The 20,839-nt window shown below is 38.6% G+C and overlaps 1 protein-coding gene across 2 annotated transcripts in view; it reads left to right on the top strand.

Annotated features, from left to right (window-relative positions):
• Positions 1–4,413: 4,413 nt before the first annotated feature.
• Positions 4,414–20,839, top strand: part of HEPH (hephaestin) — an 80,032-nt gene continuing 63,606 nt past the window's right edge. For both annotated transcript variants that reach the window (XM_011928094.1, XM_011928093.1), the window contains exons 1-9: positions 4,414–4,592; positions 5,779–6,033; positions 8,217–8,385; positions 9,577–9,713; positions 11,178–11,309; positions 13,764–13,975; positions 14,959–15,109; positions 16,684–16,896; positions 19,478–19,691. In XM_011928094.1, the coding sequence (XP_011783484.1) occupies positions 4,586–4,592; positions 5,779–6,033; positions 8,217–8,385; positions 9,577–9,713; positions 11,178–11,309; positions 13,764–13,975; positions 14,959–15,109; positions 16,684–16,896; positions 19,478–19,691 (1,490 nt within the window). In that variant the 5' untranslated portion in view covers positions 4,414–4,585. The remainder of the gene's footprint in view (positions 4,593–5,778; positions 6,034–8,216; positions 8,386–9,576; positions 9,714–11,177; positions 11,310–13,763; positions 13,976–14,958; positions 15,110–16,683; positions 16,897–19,477; positions 19,692–20,839) is intronic.

The following is a 20,839-nucleotide window of genomic DNA, read 5'->3' as shown; positions in this document are numbered from 1 at the left end:
TATGTAACAAACCTGCACGTTATGCACATGTACCCTAGAACTTAAAGTATAATAAAAATAAAAAAATTAAAAAAATTAAAAAAATTAAAAAAAAAGAAAGAGTTTTCAAGGTAAACTATCATATCATCAGCAAACAGTGACAGTTTGACTTCCTCTTTACAGATTTGGATGCCCTTTATTTCTGTCTCTTGTCTGATTGCTCTGGCTAGGACTTCCAGTACTAAGTTAAAGAGGAGTGGTGAGAGTGGGCATCCTTGTCTTATTCCAGGTCTCAAAGGGAATGCTTTCAAGTTTTCCACATTCAGTATAATATTGGCTGTCGGTTTGTCACATATGGCTTTTATTATATTGGAGTTTGTCCCTTGTATATCAATTTTGCTGAGAGTTTTAATCATAAAGGAATGTTGGATTTTGTCAAATGCATTTTCTGCATCTATTGTGAGGATCGTGTGATTTTTAAAAAATTCTGTTCACGTGGTGCATCACATATATTGACTTGCATATGTTAAACCATTCTTGCATCCCTTTCAAACCCATCAAGTTAGTATGAAACCCACTTGATCACAGTGGATTATCTTTTTGATATGTTGTTGGATTCCATTAGCTAGTATTTTGCTAAGAATTTTAGGACCTATGTTCATCAGAGATATCGGTCCTAGTTTTCTTTTCTGGTTATATTCTTTCCTGGTTTTGGTACTGGGGTGATGCTGGCTTCATAGAATCAATTAAGGGGAGTTTCTTCTTTCTCTTTCTTGTGAAATAGTGTCAAAAGGATTGGTACCAATTCTTCTTTGAATGTCTGGTAGAATTCCACTGTGAATCCATCTAGTCTTTTGGTTGGTAATTTTTTAACTGCCATTTTAATCTTGCTGCTTGTTACTGGTGTATTCAGGGTATCTAATTCTTCGTGGTTTAATCTAGAAGGATTGTATTTTTACAGGAATTTATCCATCTCTTTTGAGTTTCTAGTTTATGTGCATAAACGTGTTTATAGTAGCCTTGAATCTTTTGTATTTCTGTGGTGCCAGTTGTAATATCTCCCCTTTGATTTCTTAATGAGGTCATTTGGATTTTCTCTCTTCTTTTCTTGGTTAATCTTGCTAGTGGTATATCAATTTTATTTATTCTTTTTCAAAGAATCAGCTTTTTGTTTCATTTATCTTTTGCATTTTTTGTTTGTTTGTTTGTTTCAATTTCCTTTAGTTCTTCTTTGATCTTGGTTATTTCCTTTCATCTCTAGTGTTTGGGTTTGGTTTGTTCTTGTTTCTCTAGTTCCTTGAGGTGTGACCTTAAAACGTCAGTTTGCACTCTTTCAATCTTTTAGATGTAGGCGTTTAGAGCTATGAACTTCCCTCTTAGCATCACTCTTGCTGTATCACAGAGGCTTTTATACGTTGTGTTATTATTGTCAGTCAGATCGAAGAGTTTTTAAATTTCCATCTTTATTTCATTTTTTGCCCAATGCTTATTCAGGAACAGATTAATTTCCATTTATTTCCATGGTTTTGAAGGTTCCTTTCAGAGTTGATTTCCAGTTTCATTCTACTGTGATCCGAGAGAGTGCTTGATATAATTTCAATTTTCTTAAATTTATTGAGGCTTGTTTTATTGCCTATCGTATTATATATCTTGGAGAAAGTTCCATGTGTGGTTGAATAGAGTGTGTAATCTGTGTTTGTTGGATGAAATATTCTGTATATACCTGTTAAGCCTATTTGTTCCAAGGTATAGTTTAAGTCTGTTGTTTCTTTGTTGACTTTCTGCCTTGGTGACCTGTCTAGTGCTGCCAGTGGAGTATTGAAGTCTCCCACTATTATTGTGTTGCAGTGCATGGCATTTCTTAAGTCTATTAGTAACTGTTTTATAAATTTGGGAGCTCCAGTGTTAGGTGCATATATATTTAGGATTGTAATATTTTCCTGTTGGACAAGATCTTTTACCATTATATAATGTCCCTCTTTGTCCCTTTTAACTGTTGTTGCTTTCATGTTTGTTTTGTCTGATATGAGAATAGCTTCTCCTACTCACTTTTGGTTTCCTTTTGCATGAAATACCATTTTCCACCCCTTGGCTTTAAGTTTATGTGAGTCCTTATGTGTTAGGTGAGTCTCCTGAAGCAGGATATGGTTGGTGACTTCTTATCCATTTTGCATTTTTGTATTTTTTAAGTGGGGCATTTAGTCCATTTACATTCAATGTTAGTATTGAGATATGAGGTACCATTGCATTCATCGTGCTATTTGTTGCCTGTGTACCTTGGGTTTTTTTTTAATTTTTTTTTAAATTTTTTAAATTTTTAAATTTTTTTGTTTTTGCTTTTTAAATTTTATTTTTGTTTCATAGGTACTGTGTGATTGATTTATGCTTTCAAGAGGTTCCATTTTTATGTATTTTCTAGATTTGTTTAAATATTTAGAACTCATTTTAGCAGTTCTTGTAGTGGTGGCTTGGTAGTGGCAAATTCTCTCAGCATATGTTTGTCTGAAAAAGACTGTATCTTTCCTTCATATATGATGCTTAGTTTTCCTTGATACAAAATTCTTGGCTGGTAATTGTTTTGTTTGAGGAAGCTGAAGATAGAGCCACAATCCCTTCTAGCCTGTAGAGTTTCTGCTGAGAAATATGCTGTTTATCTGATAGGTTTTCCTTTATAGGTGACCTAGTGTTTTTGTATCACAGCTCTTAAGATTCTTTCCTTCTTTGTCTTAACTTTATATAGCCTGATGACAATGTGCCTAGGTGATAATGTTTTTGTGATGAATTTCCCAGGTGTTCTTTATGCTTCTTGTATTTGGATGTCTAGGTCTCTAGCAAGACCAGGGAAGTTTTCCTCTATTACTCCTCCAAATATGTTTTCCAAACTTTTAGAATTCCCTTCTTCCTCGGGAATACCAATTATTCTTAGGTTTGGTCATTTAACATAATCCCAGACTTCTTGGAGGCTTTGTTCATGTTTTCTTATTCTTTTCTCTTTGTCTTTGTTGGATTGGGTTAATTTGAAGACCTTGTCATCAGCCTTCAAATTTTTTTCTTCTACTTGTTCAGTTCTATTGCTGAGACTTTCCAGAGGATTTTGCATTTCTATAAGTGTGTCCAATGTTTCCTGAAGTTTTGATTGTTTTTTCTTTATGCTATCTATTTCCTTGAATATTTCTCCCTTCACTTCTTATTTTTGTAGTTGTTGTTGTTTTATCTTTATTTCCTTTCATTAGGCTTCACCTTTTTCTGGTGCCTCCCTGATTAGCTTAATAGCTAACCTCTTGAATTCTTTTTCAGGTAAATCAGCGATTTTTTTTTTTTTTTTTTTATCTTGGTTTGGATCCATTGCTGGTGAGCTAGCGTGATTTTTTGGGGGTGTTAAAGAACCTTGTTTTGTCGTATTACCTGAGTTGGGTTTCTGGTTCCTTCTCATTTGGGTGGGCTCTGTCAGAGGGAAGGTCTAGGGCTCAAGGCTGTTCTTCAGATTCTTTTGTCTCAAAGGGTGTTCCCTTGATCTCTCCCTTCTTTTTTATGAATGCGGCTTCCTGTGAGCTGAGCTCCAGTGATTGTTATCTCTCTTTTGGGTCTAGCCACCCAGCAAGTCTACCTGACTCTGGACTGATACTGGAGGTTGTCTGCACAGAATCCTGTGATGCGAACTGTGTATGGGTCTCTCTGCTGTGAATATCAGCGCAGTATTTGGGGTGTCTCCCGAGTCCTGCAGGAGCAGTCCATTTCCTTCAGAGGGTCTGTGGGTCCTCTTGGGATTCCTGGTGTGTTCATGCAGGGTGCTGGAGCTAAAATTCATGATGCAAGCCTCCACATGCTGCTCTGTCTGTCCAAGTCTGAGCTGCAATCTAGTCCTGACTCTTGTCCACCATGATGATCCTAGGAACCTTTTTTAAAATTATTGTTATTAAAAACAACAAAACACCAAACTTTTCTACTTTTTATTTTTTGTTGCTTCACTTTTAAATCTCAAATTAGTCATTATAGGAGTCAAGTCACATTGAAATCAGATGTGTGGTAAGAGTTTAGATATGGATAAGATTGAAAGTGTGGTCATCAGGGTTTGGGAGGATTTTGCTGGTAATAGGACATTCTCCAGGAAAAGTCAGACTTGAAGGCCAGAGGGTGGCAGGAATGTGGTCAGGTTCAGGCCCTGGGTTGAAGACATAGGCAGGGATGGTGGGAGGGAATTATTGTAGATCCCATGTGTCTTAACATCAAGTCCTAGGCTCAATTGAATTGGTGGTTTTAAATGGGGAGTTCGGAAATGGAAATTAACCCAAGAGGGTTATATCTGCTTTTCTGTTGCTTATAGATTCTTAAGGCCCCTCTTTTTCCATTCTTTTCTTATGAGTACCCCTTTCAGCTTACTATTGCTAAGGAAAGGATTTTCTCAAGGGAAACTTTCTTACTTTCTCTAGGAGCCCTGGATGGGAACTCCCCTCCTCAACGGCGGGATGTAGATCATGATTTCTTCCTGCTCTTCAGTGTGGTAGATGAGAACCTCAGTTGGCATCTCGATGAGAACATTGCCACTTACTGCTCAGACCCTGCTTCAGTGGACAAAGAAGATGAGACATTTCAGGAGAGCAATAAGATGCACGGTGAGTTGGGAAAAGGTGGCCACATTGTGACAGGGAACATTGTTGGAGGGTATCCACTGGGCCTAGTATTTGGTGGATGCTTTCACATACATAGTCCTTTTTAGTCATCACAAGGACAAGGAGTAGTAGATGGCTCTTCCCTGTTTTACATGTGAGGACACCAAGGCTCCTAAGATTATGTAGCAGATAAATGGCACAGCTAAAATTCCAACCCTGATCTCTCTGACTGCATGGATTGTGCTCTTGCCATTAGGCTATTCTGCCTCATAATGTGGAATACCACATAGGCTGATGATGGCCTGTGTCAGCACACAGCCTAAAGTTATATAGTATATACTCAATTACTTTGCTGTGGGTTTCCCACTGATACAATTAATTAATATTGATTTGTTTTAAAAAGGAAGAAGTTAGCAAAATTATCCACTTTGGGGAGAAAAATGGTTGCTTTTAAGCTACCTTGTTTATATCTCCCATCCTACTCTGTGCTTATGTCTATAAGGGCATTGACCATATTAATTAAATTAAAAAAGAAACTAAAGGCACAGAAGATCTGAGGCATGAATAGTGAACTGATTTTAAGAACATAAACAAGTCAATTTTGTTTTTATTTCATTAAGGAAGTCATTTACTGGCCATTGGTGACAGGGGTGGGCTAAAAACCGTACAGCACCAAAAGGAGGCAGAAATTCAGAAGGAAGATGTAAAGGATGGCTTGGACAGCTCAACTTTCTCTTGAATTTTATACCAATTGATTATAATAGCCATGTTAGTTAGTCAGCCGATTAGCCAATTTGACAATTGTCCTGTTGAAATTTTTAGAATGAAACCACCCTGAAGGAATAGCCTGCAAAATAACTAAATTCCTTAGAGAGCTTCTTCACATTTCTAGTTTGGAATATTGGCTTTAAGAATTTATTAGCTCTGTGGCATTGGGAAAGAGGTAACTTCCCCCTCTCTAAGCCTTGGTTTTCTCTCTCTCTCTCTCTCTCTTTTTTTTTTTTAATGAGACTAATGATATCTGCCTACTTCTAAGGGATGTTTTTGAGATTTAAAGAAGATATGGTCAACACAGTGTGCTCTTTATAACCTCATTTAAATGTTATCTATTATTGTCAAATGGTAAGGCTTCTTCCATTCGGGTGTCCTTTCCGAATCTTGATATTTTCCTTCGGTTTTTTTTTTGCAGCAATCAATGGCTTTGTTTTTGGGAATTTACCAGAGCTGAACATGTGTGCACAGAGACGTGTGGCCTGGCACTTGTTTGGCATGGGCAATGAAGTTGATGTCCACACAGCATTTTTCCATGGACAGATGCTGACTACCCGTGGACACCACACTGATGTGGCTCAGATCTTTCCAGCCACCTTTGTGACTGCCGAGATGGTGCCCTGGGAACCTGGTACCTGGTTAGTTAGCTGTCAAGTGAACAGTCACTTTCGAGGTGAGATCCAAGATTTCTGACCCTTGGATTGTAAGACAGAGGTACGATAATGTCAAAGGAGGCTGGGCTTCTGGCCTGAAGCCATAGATAAGTCTTCCAGTTGAGGCATCTTGAGATAAAGGATAGCACACTAGATTAGAAGTCAGAGGACCCAGGTTTTTTCCTGAATCTGCTGGGAAACTTGCTGGATAACTTTGGGCACATCTCTCTGTGTTTAATCTTCCCCACCTTGAACATAAGATAGGTTGGGGATGAATAGGTAGACTTTTAATCAGCTTTTTGTTATTTGCTTAGAATTCTAAACAATTAATACCTGGAGACATTTTCAACATATTGAACAGGGAGTGACGGAGAGATTAGTTAAAAGAGAGTAACATTTCTGTAGGAGATCATGGTGTATTGTGGGTACATAGTTACACTCTGGTTGGAACTCAATAGCAATAGGAGTGGAAGGTTTCATTTTCAAAGGGAAAAACATTAAAGTAATGTCATTGCAGAGCAATGTATTGAGGAGCATCAGATGCATCAGAGGGGAGGAAGAGCATATGAGGCAATGGAAAGAATAGTAGATAAGTGATTAGGTTTGAATTGTAGTCTTAGGTTTGTGAAAAACTTTATATGACTTTAGACAGGTGCCTTTCCATATCTAGGTCACATTTGCCACATCTGTAAAATGGGAAAGTTTGTCTAAATAACCTCTTAAATCCTCTTCAGCTTTCATTTTCTAGAATTATTTGATTTATGGTAAATTAGAATGGGTGTCACAAAAATGACATGCGAGTTCTTGAAGTGGATTTGAGTAGGTTAAGAGTCATAGACTAATAGGATAATAAATCTTAGGTGTTAGGTTTGACACAATAGGGGCTAGTTACATGTGCTTTCTTATCCAGGGTATGTCTTAGCACCAAAGCTTCCTAGGTAAGAGACTATAAATATGAATTGGGGTTAGAGATGCAGCATGATAGTGGAATAAGCATGGACCTTAGAGACAGACATGCCTGGATTCAAATCCTGGTTCCATCACTTGTTTAGCCACCTTTGATAAATCATGTCACTTCTCTGAGCCTCTTAATAACAGTAGTGATGTATAAAATTGTAATGAGGTTTTAGAGTAAAAATGTAATTTTGAGTCTTAGAGAATAGGGGGATGATGTAACCAAGATAGTAGATACAAGAAAATAAAATGAACACTTAAGATCTGTAGTTGAAAGGTGGGAATTTAAGTCTCAACTCCACCTCTCACTAGCTGTGCAACCTTGGCAAGTTATTTAACCTGTCTGACATTTAGTTTTCTTCATCTGCAAAAGGGGACATTAAAAGTATATTTCATACAATGGTTATAAAGATTGATAGGGGTAACATATGTACTCCCTGGGACTGAAATTTTAAAAAATATATAAAACACCTGACAGAGAACCTACCTAACATAATACATGTTGAAGAAAAAGAATATTTTTTCCACTCCCTTCATCATACCTCAGGTTTCTAATTTACAGATTTCAAATCTCCCTGGGATGTTGTGGGACTCTAATAAAATAATATACTAAGTGACCTCTATAAGTTGCTAAGCCAATATAAGATAGTACTATCCATTGCCATTATGACCCAATGTAGTATATTCCACATTTGAAAACACTACTTAGAATCTACATTTTCCTTACAGTCCCAAGTCTGAAGCTTTATCTCTACTGATAGAAGATGTTCTATTATTTTGGGAGCTTCCCAATTTATAAATAATTAACCCCTATTTTAAATTTGATGCTCCTACTGGCCACATGAGGTAGAATTTCCTATTCTCTCCTTTGGCAAAAGAGGGAAGCTCAGATTGAGGAAGTGACTTGCCTAAGGTCCTATAGATAGTGCTTAAAGCTTGGGCTTGAACTCGTTTCCTTACTTCCGTCTCTGTGATGTTGCTACAATGTGATTCTTTATTCAGAGGCAGGAATGAGGATCTAGTAAATGCATCAGTGATAGTATAAGCAAGTGGAGGTACTTGAATTCTAACCTGGACTCTCTCTCTCAGTCAGGCACTTTAAGAGTGAGAGAAAGTGGTGCTTTTTGGAGCAGGAGTAGAGATTAGTGGAGGGTGGGAGGAGGAAACACTAAGAGAAGGAGGAAGGTGAGTCCTTTGGGTTAAAATCCTATTGGATAGAATGGGGTCAGCCATAATGTTCTTCCTTCAGATGGTATGCAGGCACTCTACAAGGTCAAGTCTTGCTCCATGGCCCCTCCTGTGGACCTGCTCACAGGCAAAGTTCGACAGTACTTCATTGAGGCCCATGAGATTCAATGGAACTATGGCCCGATGGGGCATGATGGGAGTACTGGGAAGAATTTGAGAGAGCCAGGCAGGTAAGAGGCAGTGGGATCCCTCTCTTTACTTCTGGGTCCAGCTCCAAACACTTACTATCTTTCTTCTAGAAATCTCTCACTTTACTCGGGGATCCAAATCATTGTCTGACTGGGATTACATGGACCAACTATTAGCCAAGTTCTTGTGGCCCTTGGAGAGCTTGCTCTTGGGGAGATACAGGTAGCAAAGGTTTCTGTGGGATTATTCCATATCCCCACAATGGGTCCAAGCAGAGTTTGAAGTTTGTCCTACTATAATTCCTGGCCATTTTCATAAAGGAAAGCCCAGGAAGGACCAGTTCTTGTATCAGTTGAAATAGCTGTTTTTCCAGGTTTCTTCACTTTACCCATTATTTACCTCCTTGCTCTTTCATTTCTTTTCTATAGTCTGAATGAGGCGTTTGAGCAGGGGTATAAAAAGTACTCTGAGAAATGTAGGAAGAGAGGAAACCTGCTTTTTGGCTATCGCATGCCCATTCTTTTCAAAGAATTTCTCCAAGTTCTCCTCTAATTCATGATCCAGATGTGGGCAAGAAAGAGTAGGAGGTTAGTGCCCTACTCAGTTGATGGGTCTTAAGTCATACCACTCACTGGGCAATCGATGATGACAGGTCTTCCACAGAGGAGGCGCTTGATAGACAACTAAGAGAGGGGTAGGGAGAAGGTCCTTCATGGTTATACTTCTAGCAGGAAATAATAGAGTAAATCTGGAGAAAACTTAGGAAAGTTGGTGTTTGAGTCTCAGCATGGATTCCAGGATTTAGAACTGGGCTTATTAACATAGTGGGCTTTCATTTTGGAGTGAAAGGATTATTAATACCTAAGGATGATTAAGGACAGATGTAGACTATGAATCTCTGGAGAGCAGAACTGGTCCCAGTGCCTGGAAATTATAAGCAAGAATATTCCAAGAATAAAATAGAATTCCAATAATTTAAAATACCCAACAGTAAGGGAGATTGTCTCCTCTGGATATGAGTTTCCTATTTTTGGAAAGGCTCAAGCAGAAGCTGTATATAACTTTCTAGTGGTGTCGCCAAAGAAGATATCTTCACTGGTGGGAGTTAACTTAGATGAGCTCTGAGGTCCCTCCTAAACATAAAGATTCATAACTTGATGAGACTAAGGGTGAGATGGGAGTCTATTTGATACCAAATGAAATCATATCATATTTTCCTTTTTATACATCAGTATCTCAGATAAGTTTTTCCAGAAGAGCTCCAGTCGAATTGGGGGCACTTACTGGAAAGTGCGATATGAAGCCTTTCAAGATGAGACATTCCAAGAGAAGATGCAGTTGGAGGAAGATAGACATCTTGGAATCCTGGGTGAGGAATTTTTTAATTCTGAAATTAATTTACTAGAGCCAGAGAATTGAATTGAGGAAGACTTTGAAACTGAGGCCTGGACATCACTTAGGAGCACAGTGTAGACTAATATCTCCCAAAGTGAGTCTTATGAGATGATTGTTTTGTGAAAAAGGGTTATGAGTCTGAATGTGTTTGTAAAACCACTAAATTAAGCAGTTAAATAGTGCTTTTTATGCTACAGGATTTCTATTAGCCTTAGGTTTATTTTTGTTTATCATAAATCTCCACTTCTTTTCAGTGAATGTCTTCCAATACCACTGATGTACAGTAAACACTTTTAGAATTCCTTCTGTAGAAATATTCCTAAAGGGCTACATGAGGAATTAAGACTGTATAGGTTCTCAGCAATCTGGGGACAGTAGCAGATTGGCATGACATACAGACATACTTGAAATAGGAGGAATGCGAAATAGGCTTAGTGTCTGAACTTGAAGAAGGTATCTAGAAGGGCTAAACTACGGTTAGATGTGGGTTAGTAACATGATGAAACCAGAAAATAAAATAGGCCAGATGGAAAAATCTTGGGAAATTAATATAATGGACCGTACTTGGGATAGGTGTGTGCCAGTTGATTCTAGATCTGATAATGGACAATAGATCTTACATCAGCTGGATAGGCAGATATAATGAGGAGACATCCACCATAGGAAAGTGAGATGGTGGTGAGCGTGGAGGAATTATCATTGGCTGGACTTCAGTATGGATGCCCAGTCTTTGAGAAGAAGTGAAACATTAGATGTGGAAATTGAATAGGAAACCAAGGTAGAAACTCTGACCAAGGGTTAGAGCCAGAATAGGTGCTCAGTTTTGGTACTTTTGGTCTGCTTCAAAGGTGACCTAAGCTAGATTATATCTGGCGGGTAGTGAAGTTCAGAAGAGTCCAGGAGTTGTGGCTAGATTACCTAGCCCAGTGCCTGAATAGAAGGTGTAATAATTCTCTTTCCTCAGAATTGGTTTCAGATTGAGGCGAGCACAGATCTTAGATAGGTCCACCAAGAGATGTAGCTATGGGATCTGGGACAATAAAGTAAGTGAAAATGAGATTGGGGCTGACAGTGGGATGAGAGAAATTCCTGGCCTCTGGTCCTGACTGAATGGCTAATCAACCATTTAAATTTGCGTAGGTACATTCCACCTCTCTCAGCTGAAATTTTCTCATCTGTAAATTGGAGTTAATAATTCCTGCCCTATCTGCCTTAAAATGATGTTTGAGAATCAAAATAAGATAATGGGTTTTCTGGTGTTTTCTGTAACTGTAAATTGCAATACACTTGAAAGGGATTATTCTTATTATTACAAAGAAAAGAGTTTTTTATTTTCTTCTTCACTTTCACTTTCCTTTTCTTTCCTTCCTTCTTCCATTTCCTTCCTCCCTGTTTATCCCTTTCGTCATTCTCATTGTCTCTTCTTCCCATTTTCCAGGGCCAGTGATCCGGGCTGAGGTGGGTGACACCATTCAGGTGGTCTTCTACAATCGTGCCTCCCAGCCATTCAGCATGCAACCCCATGGGGTCTTTTATGAGAAAGATTATGAAGGCACTGTGTACAATGATGGTGAGTCAACAGGGTTGCTAGTAAATGTGGGCTCTAGGTGGTACCAGATGTCTCTAGAAAACAAATAAATGGGAGATGGGGAGGACGAAGTAGGCAGAAATAGTTGCCTTATGTGGATGTTGCTGAATGAATGAAAAATATAATAGTAAAACAGAGCTAGGCTTCAATAATAAGATAAAATTTCTTTTAAATATATTTAAATATATCCTAATTCTAAACATAAGTGTATTATAGAACTCTGAAAAGCAGACAATTACAAAGTAAATAAACATAGTTTATAGACAGTTATATAAATTTTGATATACCTTTAAATATTTTTATGTGCTTATACAAGTCTGTATATAGAGATATGTGATCATATGGTTTATACAGTTTTGCATCCTACTATCCTCACTTACCATTGTATTGTGTTTGTTTTTCCATGCCATTATAATGCTACAAACATTTTGATGACAATATAACATTTTATCTCAAGGATTTGTCATAATTTATTTACTTTTTCCTCTATTGCTTGGACATGTAGGTTTTATCAGTATTTTTGAATATTGTAAGTCAGGTTGCAATGAATGAATGCATATATCTTAGCTTGCATTTTGGATTACTGTATCAGGAGAGAATCTTAGAAGTGAGAGTATTGTGTAATTAATTTTTAACTTTATCTGAGAATATTAATGCGTGCTAGTTCTAGCTAAAATATAAAAGAAAAACTGAAAGTATAAAGAGCAAAGTTGCAGACAAATCTAGAATGAACATTCTATAAGGCAACTGGTCTAGTCTCTTCAGGAAGTCAATACCATCAATAGGGGGATTAGAGGCATAACAAATGGAATGTGCAAATTTTGATTGATTCTGCTTGTAAAAATAGCTTCAGGAGACATTTTGGAGATGATTGCAAAATTCTTGATATAGATTGGATATTAGATGTTATTAGGGAATTTTCTTAGGTGGAATAATGGCATTATAGTGACATAGGAGATGCTTGCTAATATCATGATGTTTGCATTCTACTTCCAAATGATTCAACAAAAGCAAACCAACAAAAACTGTGTATGTGTGTGTAGATGTACATACACATAGATTAGATAAAGATGGCAAAATGTTAGCAATAGATTCTAGGTGATAGGGTGATCATTGCACTGTTTTTTAAAGTTTTCTGTGTATTTGAAAATTTGAAGAGTAAGAAATAATGAATGAATAAGAAAAGATAGGTTAAAACCATCCTAAATTATAGCCCCTTGTTATAAGCTATACTACAAATATCCTTCCCTATGTTTCTTTGAACATTTTTATAAACCTTTCTTCAGAATATATTTTTAAGATGGGGAATTGCTATATCAGAGGATACGTGCATTAAAATTTTTGGTACCTACACCCAAATTGCTCTCTGGAAAGATTTGCAGCCCTATCAGTTTAGAGTTCCATTAGCAGTACCTGAGGAGGGTTCCTTTTCTTACAACCTCATCAGCAATGGTGAAATCTTTTCAATATTGTCGAAATGGCAGTCTTGTAGGCAAGTGACAACATCAACAAAACTCACTGTTGATTTGATTTATGTTTGTTTGATTATTTTATGTTGAACATTCAGTATTTATTGCATATATTATTCTACTTGTGGATATGAACCTTTTAAATAAATAGCTTTGTCTACACTTTTGTCTACATTTTTTTTTTCAAATTTTGTCTACATTTTTTTCAAAAGTGTTATTCCCTTTTACATTTACACTCTTTATAGGTGAGTGAGTAGGGCAGTTGCCATCTAAACCACTTCTTACCATCATGCATTATTACAATTTGTAAAATCTTTGCTAAATTAATTTGTAAAAAAGTTATCTAGCTATTTTCAATTGTACTTCTTTGATTACTGATGGCATGAAAATTTGAAAAAAAAGTCTGTGCATTGCTTGACCATGTCTTGTGTCCATTTTAGAAATTACAGCCTTAGTGTTTTATATATATATGTGTATATATATACATACATACATACATAACATATACACACACACGTACATAATACATATTAAAATAAAAAAGTATTAAATAATCAGAGCTGTTCAAAGATGACATGGGCTATAATGTCAGGTAGTGAGTCCCTCATCACTGGAGAGTTTTAAGCAGAAGTAGGGATGTAAGAGCAGATTAATGTATGTTTTCAAGTGAGAGATGTTCCAAATAAGACTTAAAGTCCCTTTTAGTCCCAAGGTCCTATGATTTTGGAAAACTGAAACATAGGGAAGATTAAATTGCTGCATTTCATATAGCAAGTAGTGGCAGAACGAGAGAATAAACTCATCTCTTGACTCCTTGACCAGAGTTCTCCTCAATATTCAATATTCCATGTTGCTGCTACTGCTGCTCCAAAATGCCTTTGTACTTCACAATTTTTATTTCACTGTTTGGAGCTGATGATTCTCATTCTAGTCAATCTAAGTCATTAGTCCCATATTTTCCCTACAGGCTCATCTCACCCTGGCTTGGTTGCCAAGCCCTTTGAGAAAGTAACCTACCGCTGGACAGTGCCCCCGCATGCCGGTCCCACTGCTCAGGATCCTGCTTGTCTCACCTGGATGTACTTCTCTGCTGCAGATCCCATAAGAGACACAAATTCTGGCCTGGTGGGCCCGCTGCTTGTGTGCAGGGCTGGTGCCTTGGGTGCAGATGGCAAGCAGGTATTGTTGGGGTTATCTGGTTAGGAAGCCTGCTGGGAGAAGGATGAAGCTGGGTTGCTGGATAGGAGTTAAGCATGGAACTGAGTTCTAAAGTTTATGGAATAGAGGAAAAATAATTGAGCTGGTCCATCAGAAATTAATAGTTGGTGATCTCATGCTATCTTGCATGTTATTTTTTGTACTGACAAATATATATCTTCTTTAGCCTTGCAGATAATTCACGATATCCTTTCATCATCTCTTTCTTTGCTCCCTCCTTCCTTCCCTCCTTCCCTCCCTTCTTCTCCCTCTCCTTCTCCCTATCCCTCTCACTCACCTCGGTAGCCCTTAAACCTTGCTCCTGATTGGTAAATCTGCTTTAATGTTTGCTTGTCTTCTTTTGTATTCAGCCCATGATTTCTAGCTGTGTAACACTGGTTGAGCTACTTAACTTCTCTTTGACTCAATTTCCTCATTTGTAAAAATGGCATAACAATGGAAGAAGACACCTTGGGTTCCTGTGAAGATTAATTAAAATAATCCATATAAAGTGCTTAGCATAGGGTCTGGCACGTAGTGAGCACTCAGTAAATGTTAGTGGTAACAATAATTAATATCGATATTACTTATCTTTTATTTTCTGGTTTCCCCCCAAGATGCCCCCCTGCTTTTCTAGTCACCTCCCCTCATTGCTCTCCCCAGGTGATTCCCAGCTCTCTTCTTTTACACTCTATACCTCTTATTTCTTATCCTATGCTCCTTCCCTGCCCACTTTCATATGTTCTTCCCTATCAGGCTTGTCCTTTTATTCTGATCTTCTTCTCTCATCTGCAATTTGAGGTTACCTAAGGAAAAACTGCTGCAGCTCTGGATAGGAGGTATGGGCTCAAAATGGGAAAAGGAAATGGGAAAGAATCTGGCATCCCTTGATCTGTAACGACACAGTCCACAACTGCTGAAACCATTGTCATTTTTCCCTCTACTTTCTTCTATTGGGCCTGCAGAAAGGGGTGGATAAAGAATTCTTTCTTCTCTTCACTGTGTTGGATGAGAACAAGAGCTGGTACAGCAATGCCAATCAAGCAGCTGCAATGTTGGATTTCCGACTGCTTTCAGAGGATATTGAGGGCTTCCAAGACTCCAATCGGATGCATGGTATTGGGAATACTTTTGCCCTGGGCTAAATTGAGGGGTCCCAAGTAAAATCTAACTTTAACCGTAATCATGACCAATCCTGAAAACACTGATTTTATTGGTCATCTCTGTCCAAGAGGCGGGATAGATTGAGAAGTTAAACCAAACACAACAGATAAGTATAAGTACTTAGTACCTTTGGGTGCTGTGTCCTGTGTTACACAGTATGTGGGACACTGGAAGAAAGAACTGCAAAATGAGGATTGTGCACAAGAAATCTACAAGGGATTGTGAAGAATAAGCCAGATGATACCTTTCCAATCTTATCTCCCTCTTCCTTATATTTTAGTACCTTTGCTCCCCTACCCCATACTCCAGTCAACTGGGGCTATTTTTCTTTGTGAACATGCTGATGTCATGCTTTTGCAGGGCTGTTCCCTTCACTTGAAATGCTCCATCTCTTGGTTCCCATTACTAGTTAGTTTCATCATTTGGAAAAGGTAAAACTGTCTCATGAGCAAAGTTAATTCCAGTTAGAATTTACTGAGTGCCTAATTGGTACTAGGTAATGTGCTAGGTGCTCAGGCAGTCACATAGATATAGAAAAAAAAATGATACGCTTCCTGTTATGTCAATCCAGTGCAGGAAATAGATTTGTAAGTAAATCACCAGAAAGTATATCAATTACATTCCACTGCAACTGATACTGCAGAATTTTGTGGGATAAAAGTTTCATGGATCAAAGAGAGAGTAATAACTGATTTACAGAGGATATCTGAACAAAGATACAATGGGTAAATGGTAGGATGCCATAGAAAGAGACCATAAGGGAAGTTTATTCCAGAAAGAGGAAACTGTGTGAAAAGTCAACAGGTATTATCAAAGCACCTACAATGTTTAAAGTTTCGGTAATGCAGAGAAAAATAGATCTCATAGATAAGGACAACGGGGTGTGTGTGTGTGTGTGTGTGTGTGTGTGTGTATGTGTGTGTGTGTAGAAGAGGATGGGAGGACAGACTTCAGGTAGGAGTACCAGAGAGGAGGCTATTGTAGGAGTTCAGGCCAGGGAGGATGAGGGCCAGAACTAGGGCAGTAGCAGTGAAGATGAAGAGGAGGAAACAGGTTGAGAGCTGAAGATGGAATTTTCAGATCCCCAACACATTATGGAGGGGTGGAAAATGAGATCAATGTAGAAAAGGAACAATTAGAGTGGTTGTAAAGGGACCAGAAAGTATGTTGCCACAGAAACCAAGGAAGGAGAGTTTCAAGAAATAGGGAATAGGAGAGATTGGTGTGTGTGTGTGTGTGTGTGTGTGTGTGTGTGTGTGTGTGTGTGTGCGGTAGTGGTTCAATGTTGTCAGGATGTGGATCACGGTGGAGGTGAGGCAAGAAAGGACAGTTGAGTGCTCATCCCAAAGACGCAGATAATCACCAGTAGAGTTAAGTGGATTAGAGAAGAAGCCAGAGGTGTTGAGGATGACTCAGCAGTTTCAAGTTGTGTGAAACCATAGTACATAGCTGATACCATGCTGCTGGCCAGTGCTGGAGTAGTCTGGTCTCATCTCCCCATCTTGTCTTGTGTTTTTGTTTTCCAGCCATTAACGGGTTTCTATTCTCCAACCTGCCCAGACTGGACATGTGCAAAGGTGACACAGTGGCCTGGCACCTGCTCGGCCTGGGCACAGAGACTGATGTGCACGGAGTCATGTTCCAGGGCAACACTGTGCAGCTTCAGGGCATGAGGAAGGGTGCAGCCATGCTCTTTCCTCATACCTTTGTTATGGCCATCATGCAGCCTGACAACCTTGGTAAGTGCCTTAGCGGCTGGCCCTGGAAGCTTTATTGGGTATAGGGCCAGGAATGGGGTCAGGAAGAGGGAGGGATGGTGAAGAGAAAAGAAGAGGCATGCTGACGGTTCTAGGAAGTTTTTAAAAACACTTTTTTCTTTTTCTTCTTCAATGTGCTCTCCATGTTCTGGTTACTTGGATTCCCTACTCAGCTGCAGGCAGAATAGAGTTAGTAGAAGGTGGAGGAAGCTCTTTCCTGGAGCAACAGAAGGGAAGTTGGGATGTTGATCAGCTTTAGTGCAGTTCTTACATGGCAGGGAGTGGACTTGACTACATAGAGATTTTTTAGATATAGTACTTTTATTGGGAGGAAGGTCAATAAAATGCACTTATAAGTGCTATCAAATTGATACTCTGTGAGGATTTCTACAGACTTTCTCATTTCTGGTCTCTCCCTCTCTCTCTTTCTCCCCGCCACACTCCCCCCCATCCCCCGCCACCCCGTTGTGTGTGTTTGTATGTGTGTGTGGTGATGTAACAATTTCAGCCTGGAAATAAGAACACAGGAGCCCTAGTTCAGGCTCTTTCATTAACTTGCTGCGAACTTTGGTCTAATTACTTCCCTTCTCTCTAGCTAGATTTCTTCCTTCCTTGATTCTTTCTTTTCTGCCTTCCTTCCTTCTGTCCTTTTGTCCTCCCTGCATCTCTCCTTCCCTGCATATCCTTTTTCTTCCTTTTATGAAGATGTTTGACTATAACATTTCTTCAGATTCTATGTATTTCTAGCGTTTCATAATGGAGCAGTTATCTTTTATTTTGTCCCTATGGTGTATTTTTTTTTCCAGTCATTAGATGACAACAGTGTTTGTAAGAACAACCTGTCAGCTCCACACAGTTCCTATTAAACTTTTGTTTTACTCCTGTAAATTCCATTCATATTTAGGGGGAAAAACATCCTTGAACAAGTGTCTTCAACAATTTAATAAATTTAACCTAGTCCTGAGTTTGATAAACACTTGACATAAAGCTGGTCTCTTCAGAAATAGAAAGGACAGTTTGGAGGCTATTGTAGTTTTCTCATGAGAGAAGCTTGTGGCTTGGACTAGGGAAGAGGCAGTGGAAAGGAAAAAATAATTTTGAAGGAATTACTGATAGGATTTACTGATGCAATAGATAAGGGTGGTAAGGGAAATAGAAGAAGTAGATGTGGAAAGAAATGACCCTTTCTTTCAAGGTGTTTATAAACTAGTAGAAGGGATCATTTTAAAAGAGAGGAGCACTTAGTCCTTTAACATATGGTTTAGGTATAAAGTGCATTAGGGGTGGAGAAGCGAAGAATGTAGAACTCTATTTGGGCCGAAATAGTCAGGGAGGGCTTTCTGGAAAAGAAACATGAATTGGGTCTTGGATAATGAGTGGACTCTCATAGATACTTGGGGGTTGGGTGGATAGGTAAGTTCCACAAAGAGGGTGACAAAATGAATGAAGATTTCAAGGTAGGAATGAATGAGATGTGTGAGAGAAGCAGTCAGAGTTCCATGTAGTTGGAGTGATAGTTGAATTTGAGACAATGTGTGGGAAGTAGAACTGGATTGGTAGTTTGGGGCCAACTCATAGAAGGCTTTGAAAGCCAGGAAGAAGAGTTTGTAGTGATGGGATAAGCACTGAGCAGCAAATTAAGGAAACAATGAGAGTAATGTTCTACGAAAGTTAGCTTCTTTGATCGACATTGAGTTTGAGTATCCTTGAGGTAGAAATTTGGAGCTTAAGATCCGGTTGCGGCAACTCCACAACACAGACAATTAAGACTGTTACCTGCACATTCCATTGTAAAAAAAAGAGTGAAGGACCTTCTAAAGCTGTCTTAGGTAAGCATCCCTCTGCAATCAAGACGTATTCTTTCTTTTTAGCTAACTATTGAAGTCTATTTTCTTTCTTTGGTACTTGGTGGGAAACAACTCATCATTGTTTTTCTTGGAATAAGAATTATTACAGCTATATTTACTTATTTATAGCATCACTTAACTGAGCATTGAATATGTTCTATACTAAGCACTGTTCACAAACTATTGGGTTTAGTTTTAAAACAACCAAATAAAGTAAAATAATCCTCATTTTACTGATGAGGGAACTGAAAAACAGAGGTTTAGCAATTGCCACAAGGTTTTATGTGTGTGTGTATATATATACACATACATATATAATATATTATATATGTATATATATGATTTATATGTAATAAATGAAAGATAGGGTTACCAACCATGGCAGTTTGCCTAGTACTAAGAGGTTTCTAGAAATATGGGACTTACAGTGCTAAAACTAGAAACATCCTGGAAGAAGTTGGTTATTCTAGTGGCCGAGTTTAGTTTTAATAAACCCAGTGTATGTAGCTTTGGAGCTGGAGCTCTTAACCTTTGAGCTCATTACTTTCAATAAACTTTTAATACTCTTTTATCTATGTGTAGTTAAGACAAAAGCCTTATCTGAGTCTATCTGGGACTAATTATTTTCTACAGTATGCCTAGGGAAAGACAGAAAATCCCCCAGGCACCACCCAGGGGTGCTCTGAGTCAGATTTTTCTCTCTGATCCTCCCTTAGGGACATTTGAGATTTATTGCCAGGCAGGCAGCCATCGAGAAGCAGGGATGAGGGCAATCTATAATGTCTCCCAGTGTCCTGGCCACCAAGCCACCCCTCGCCAACGCTACCAAGCTGCAAGAATCTACTATATCATGGCAGAAGAAGTAGAGTGGGACTATTGCCCTGACAGGAGCTGGGAATTGGAATGGCACAACCAGTCTGAGAAGGACAGGTAAGGCTTCAGAAATGGAGAGATTACACTTTTAGAAAAGCATTTTGCAAATGAGAATACTGAAATTCTGAGATGAGGAGACTCTTATCTCAGGTCTCCTAATATGATACCAACAGATTTGGGAGATGGGGCTATAATACAGCTCTTATGAATTCTAGCTCAGTGCCGCTTCTATATTGACATAGTGAGGGAATAAAGCTTGCCCACACCTTCACGTTCTTAATCTTTGTCTCTCTTCTTTCAGTTAACTGAAGTATTTACCCTGGGACTTAAATTTTACAGGATTTACTCAAGGGACTGAATGTCTCAAGCTCAGCTGCCCCTTGACAAAATGGCATTGCATTTATTAAGGTACAGACTAAGCTATGTAGCAGAAAATGTCTAAAACAGAGTGATTTAAATATGATAGAATTTTATTTCTTTTTCACATAATAATACAAATATGAGCAGTTCAGGGCTGGCAGGTGAACCCTATCATCCTCAGCACTTGCTTTCCTTTCTGGGGCCAAGATGTTTGTTCCAGTTGTAGCTATTCCCAGCTATCATGAAGAAAGAAAGAAGTCTAGGGCAAGCAGTGTTGTTTATAAGGACACAGCATGGAAGCTGTATACCTCACTTTTTTAAAAATTTATTTTTTATTATTGTTTAAGTTCTAGGGTACTTGTGCACAATGTGCAGGATTGTTACATATGTATACATGTGCCATGTTGGTGTGCTGCACCCATTAACTCGTCACTTACATTAGGTATATCTCCTAATGCTATCCCTCTCCTCTCCCCCCAACCCATGACAGGCCCCGGTGTGTGATGTTCCCCTTCCTGTATCCAAGTGTTCTCTTTGTTCAGTTCCCACCTATGAGTGAGAACATGCGGTGTTTGGTTTTCTGTTCTAGTGATAGTTTGCTGAGAATGATGGTTTCCAGCTGCATCCATGTCCCTACAAATAACATGAACTCATCATTTTTTATGGCTGCATAGTATTCCATGGTGTATACCTGCCACATTTTCTTAATCCAGTCTGTCATTGATGGACATTTGGGTTGATTCCAAGTTTTTGATATTGTGAATAGTGCCACAATAAACATACATGTGCATGTGTCTTTATAGCAGCATGATTTATAATCCTTTGGGTATATACCCAGTAATGGG

Source organism: Colobus angolensis, unplaced genomic scaffold (assembly GCF_000951035.1).
Source record: "Colobus angolensis palliatus isolate OR3802 unplaced genomic scaffold, Cang.pa_1.0 Scaffold764, whole genome shotgun sequence".
Classification (NCBI taxonomy): domain Eukaryota; kingdom Metazoa; phylum Chordata; class Mammalia; order Primates; family Cercopithecidae; genus Colobus; species Colobus angolensis.
The sequence above is the reverse complement of the archived record's forward strand: the minus strand, read 5'-3'. Positions and strand labels throughout refer to the sequence as shown.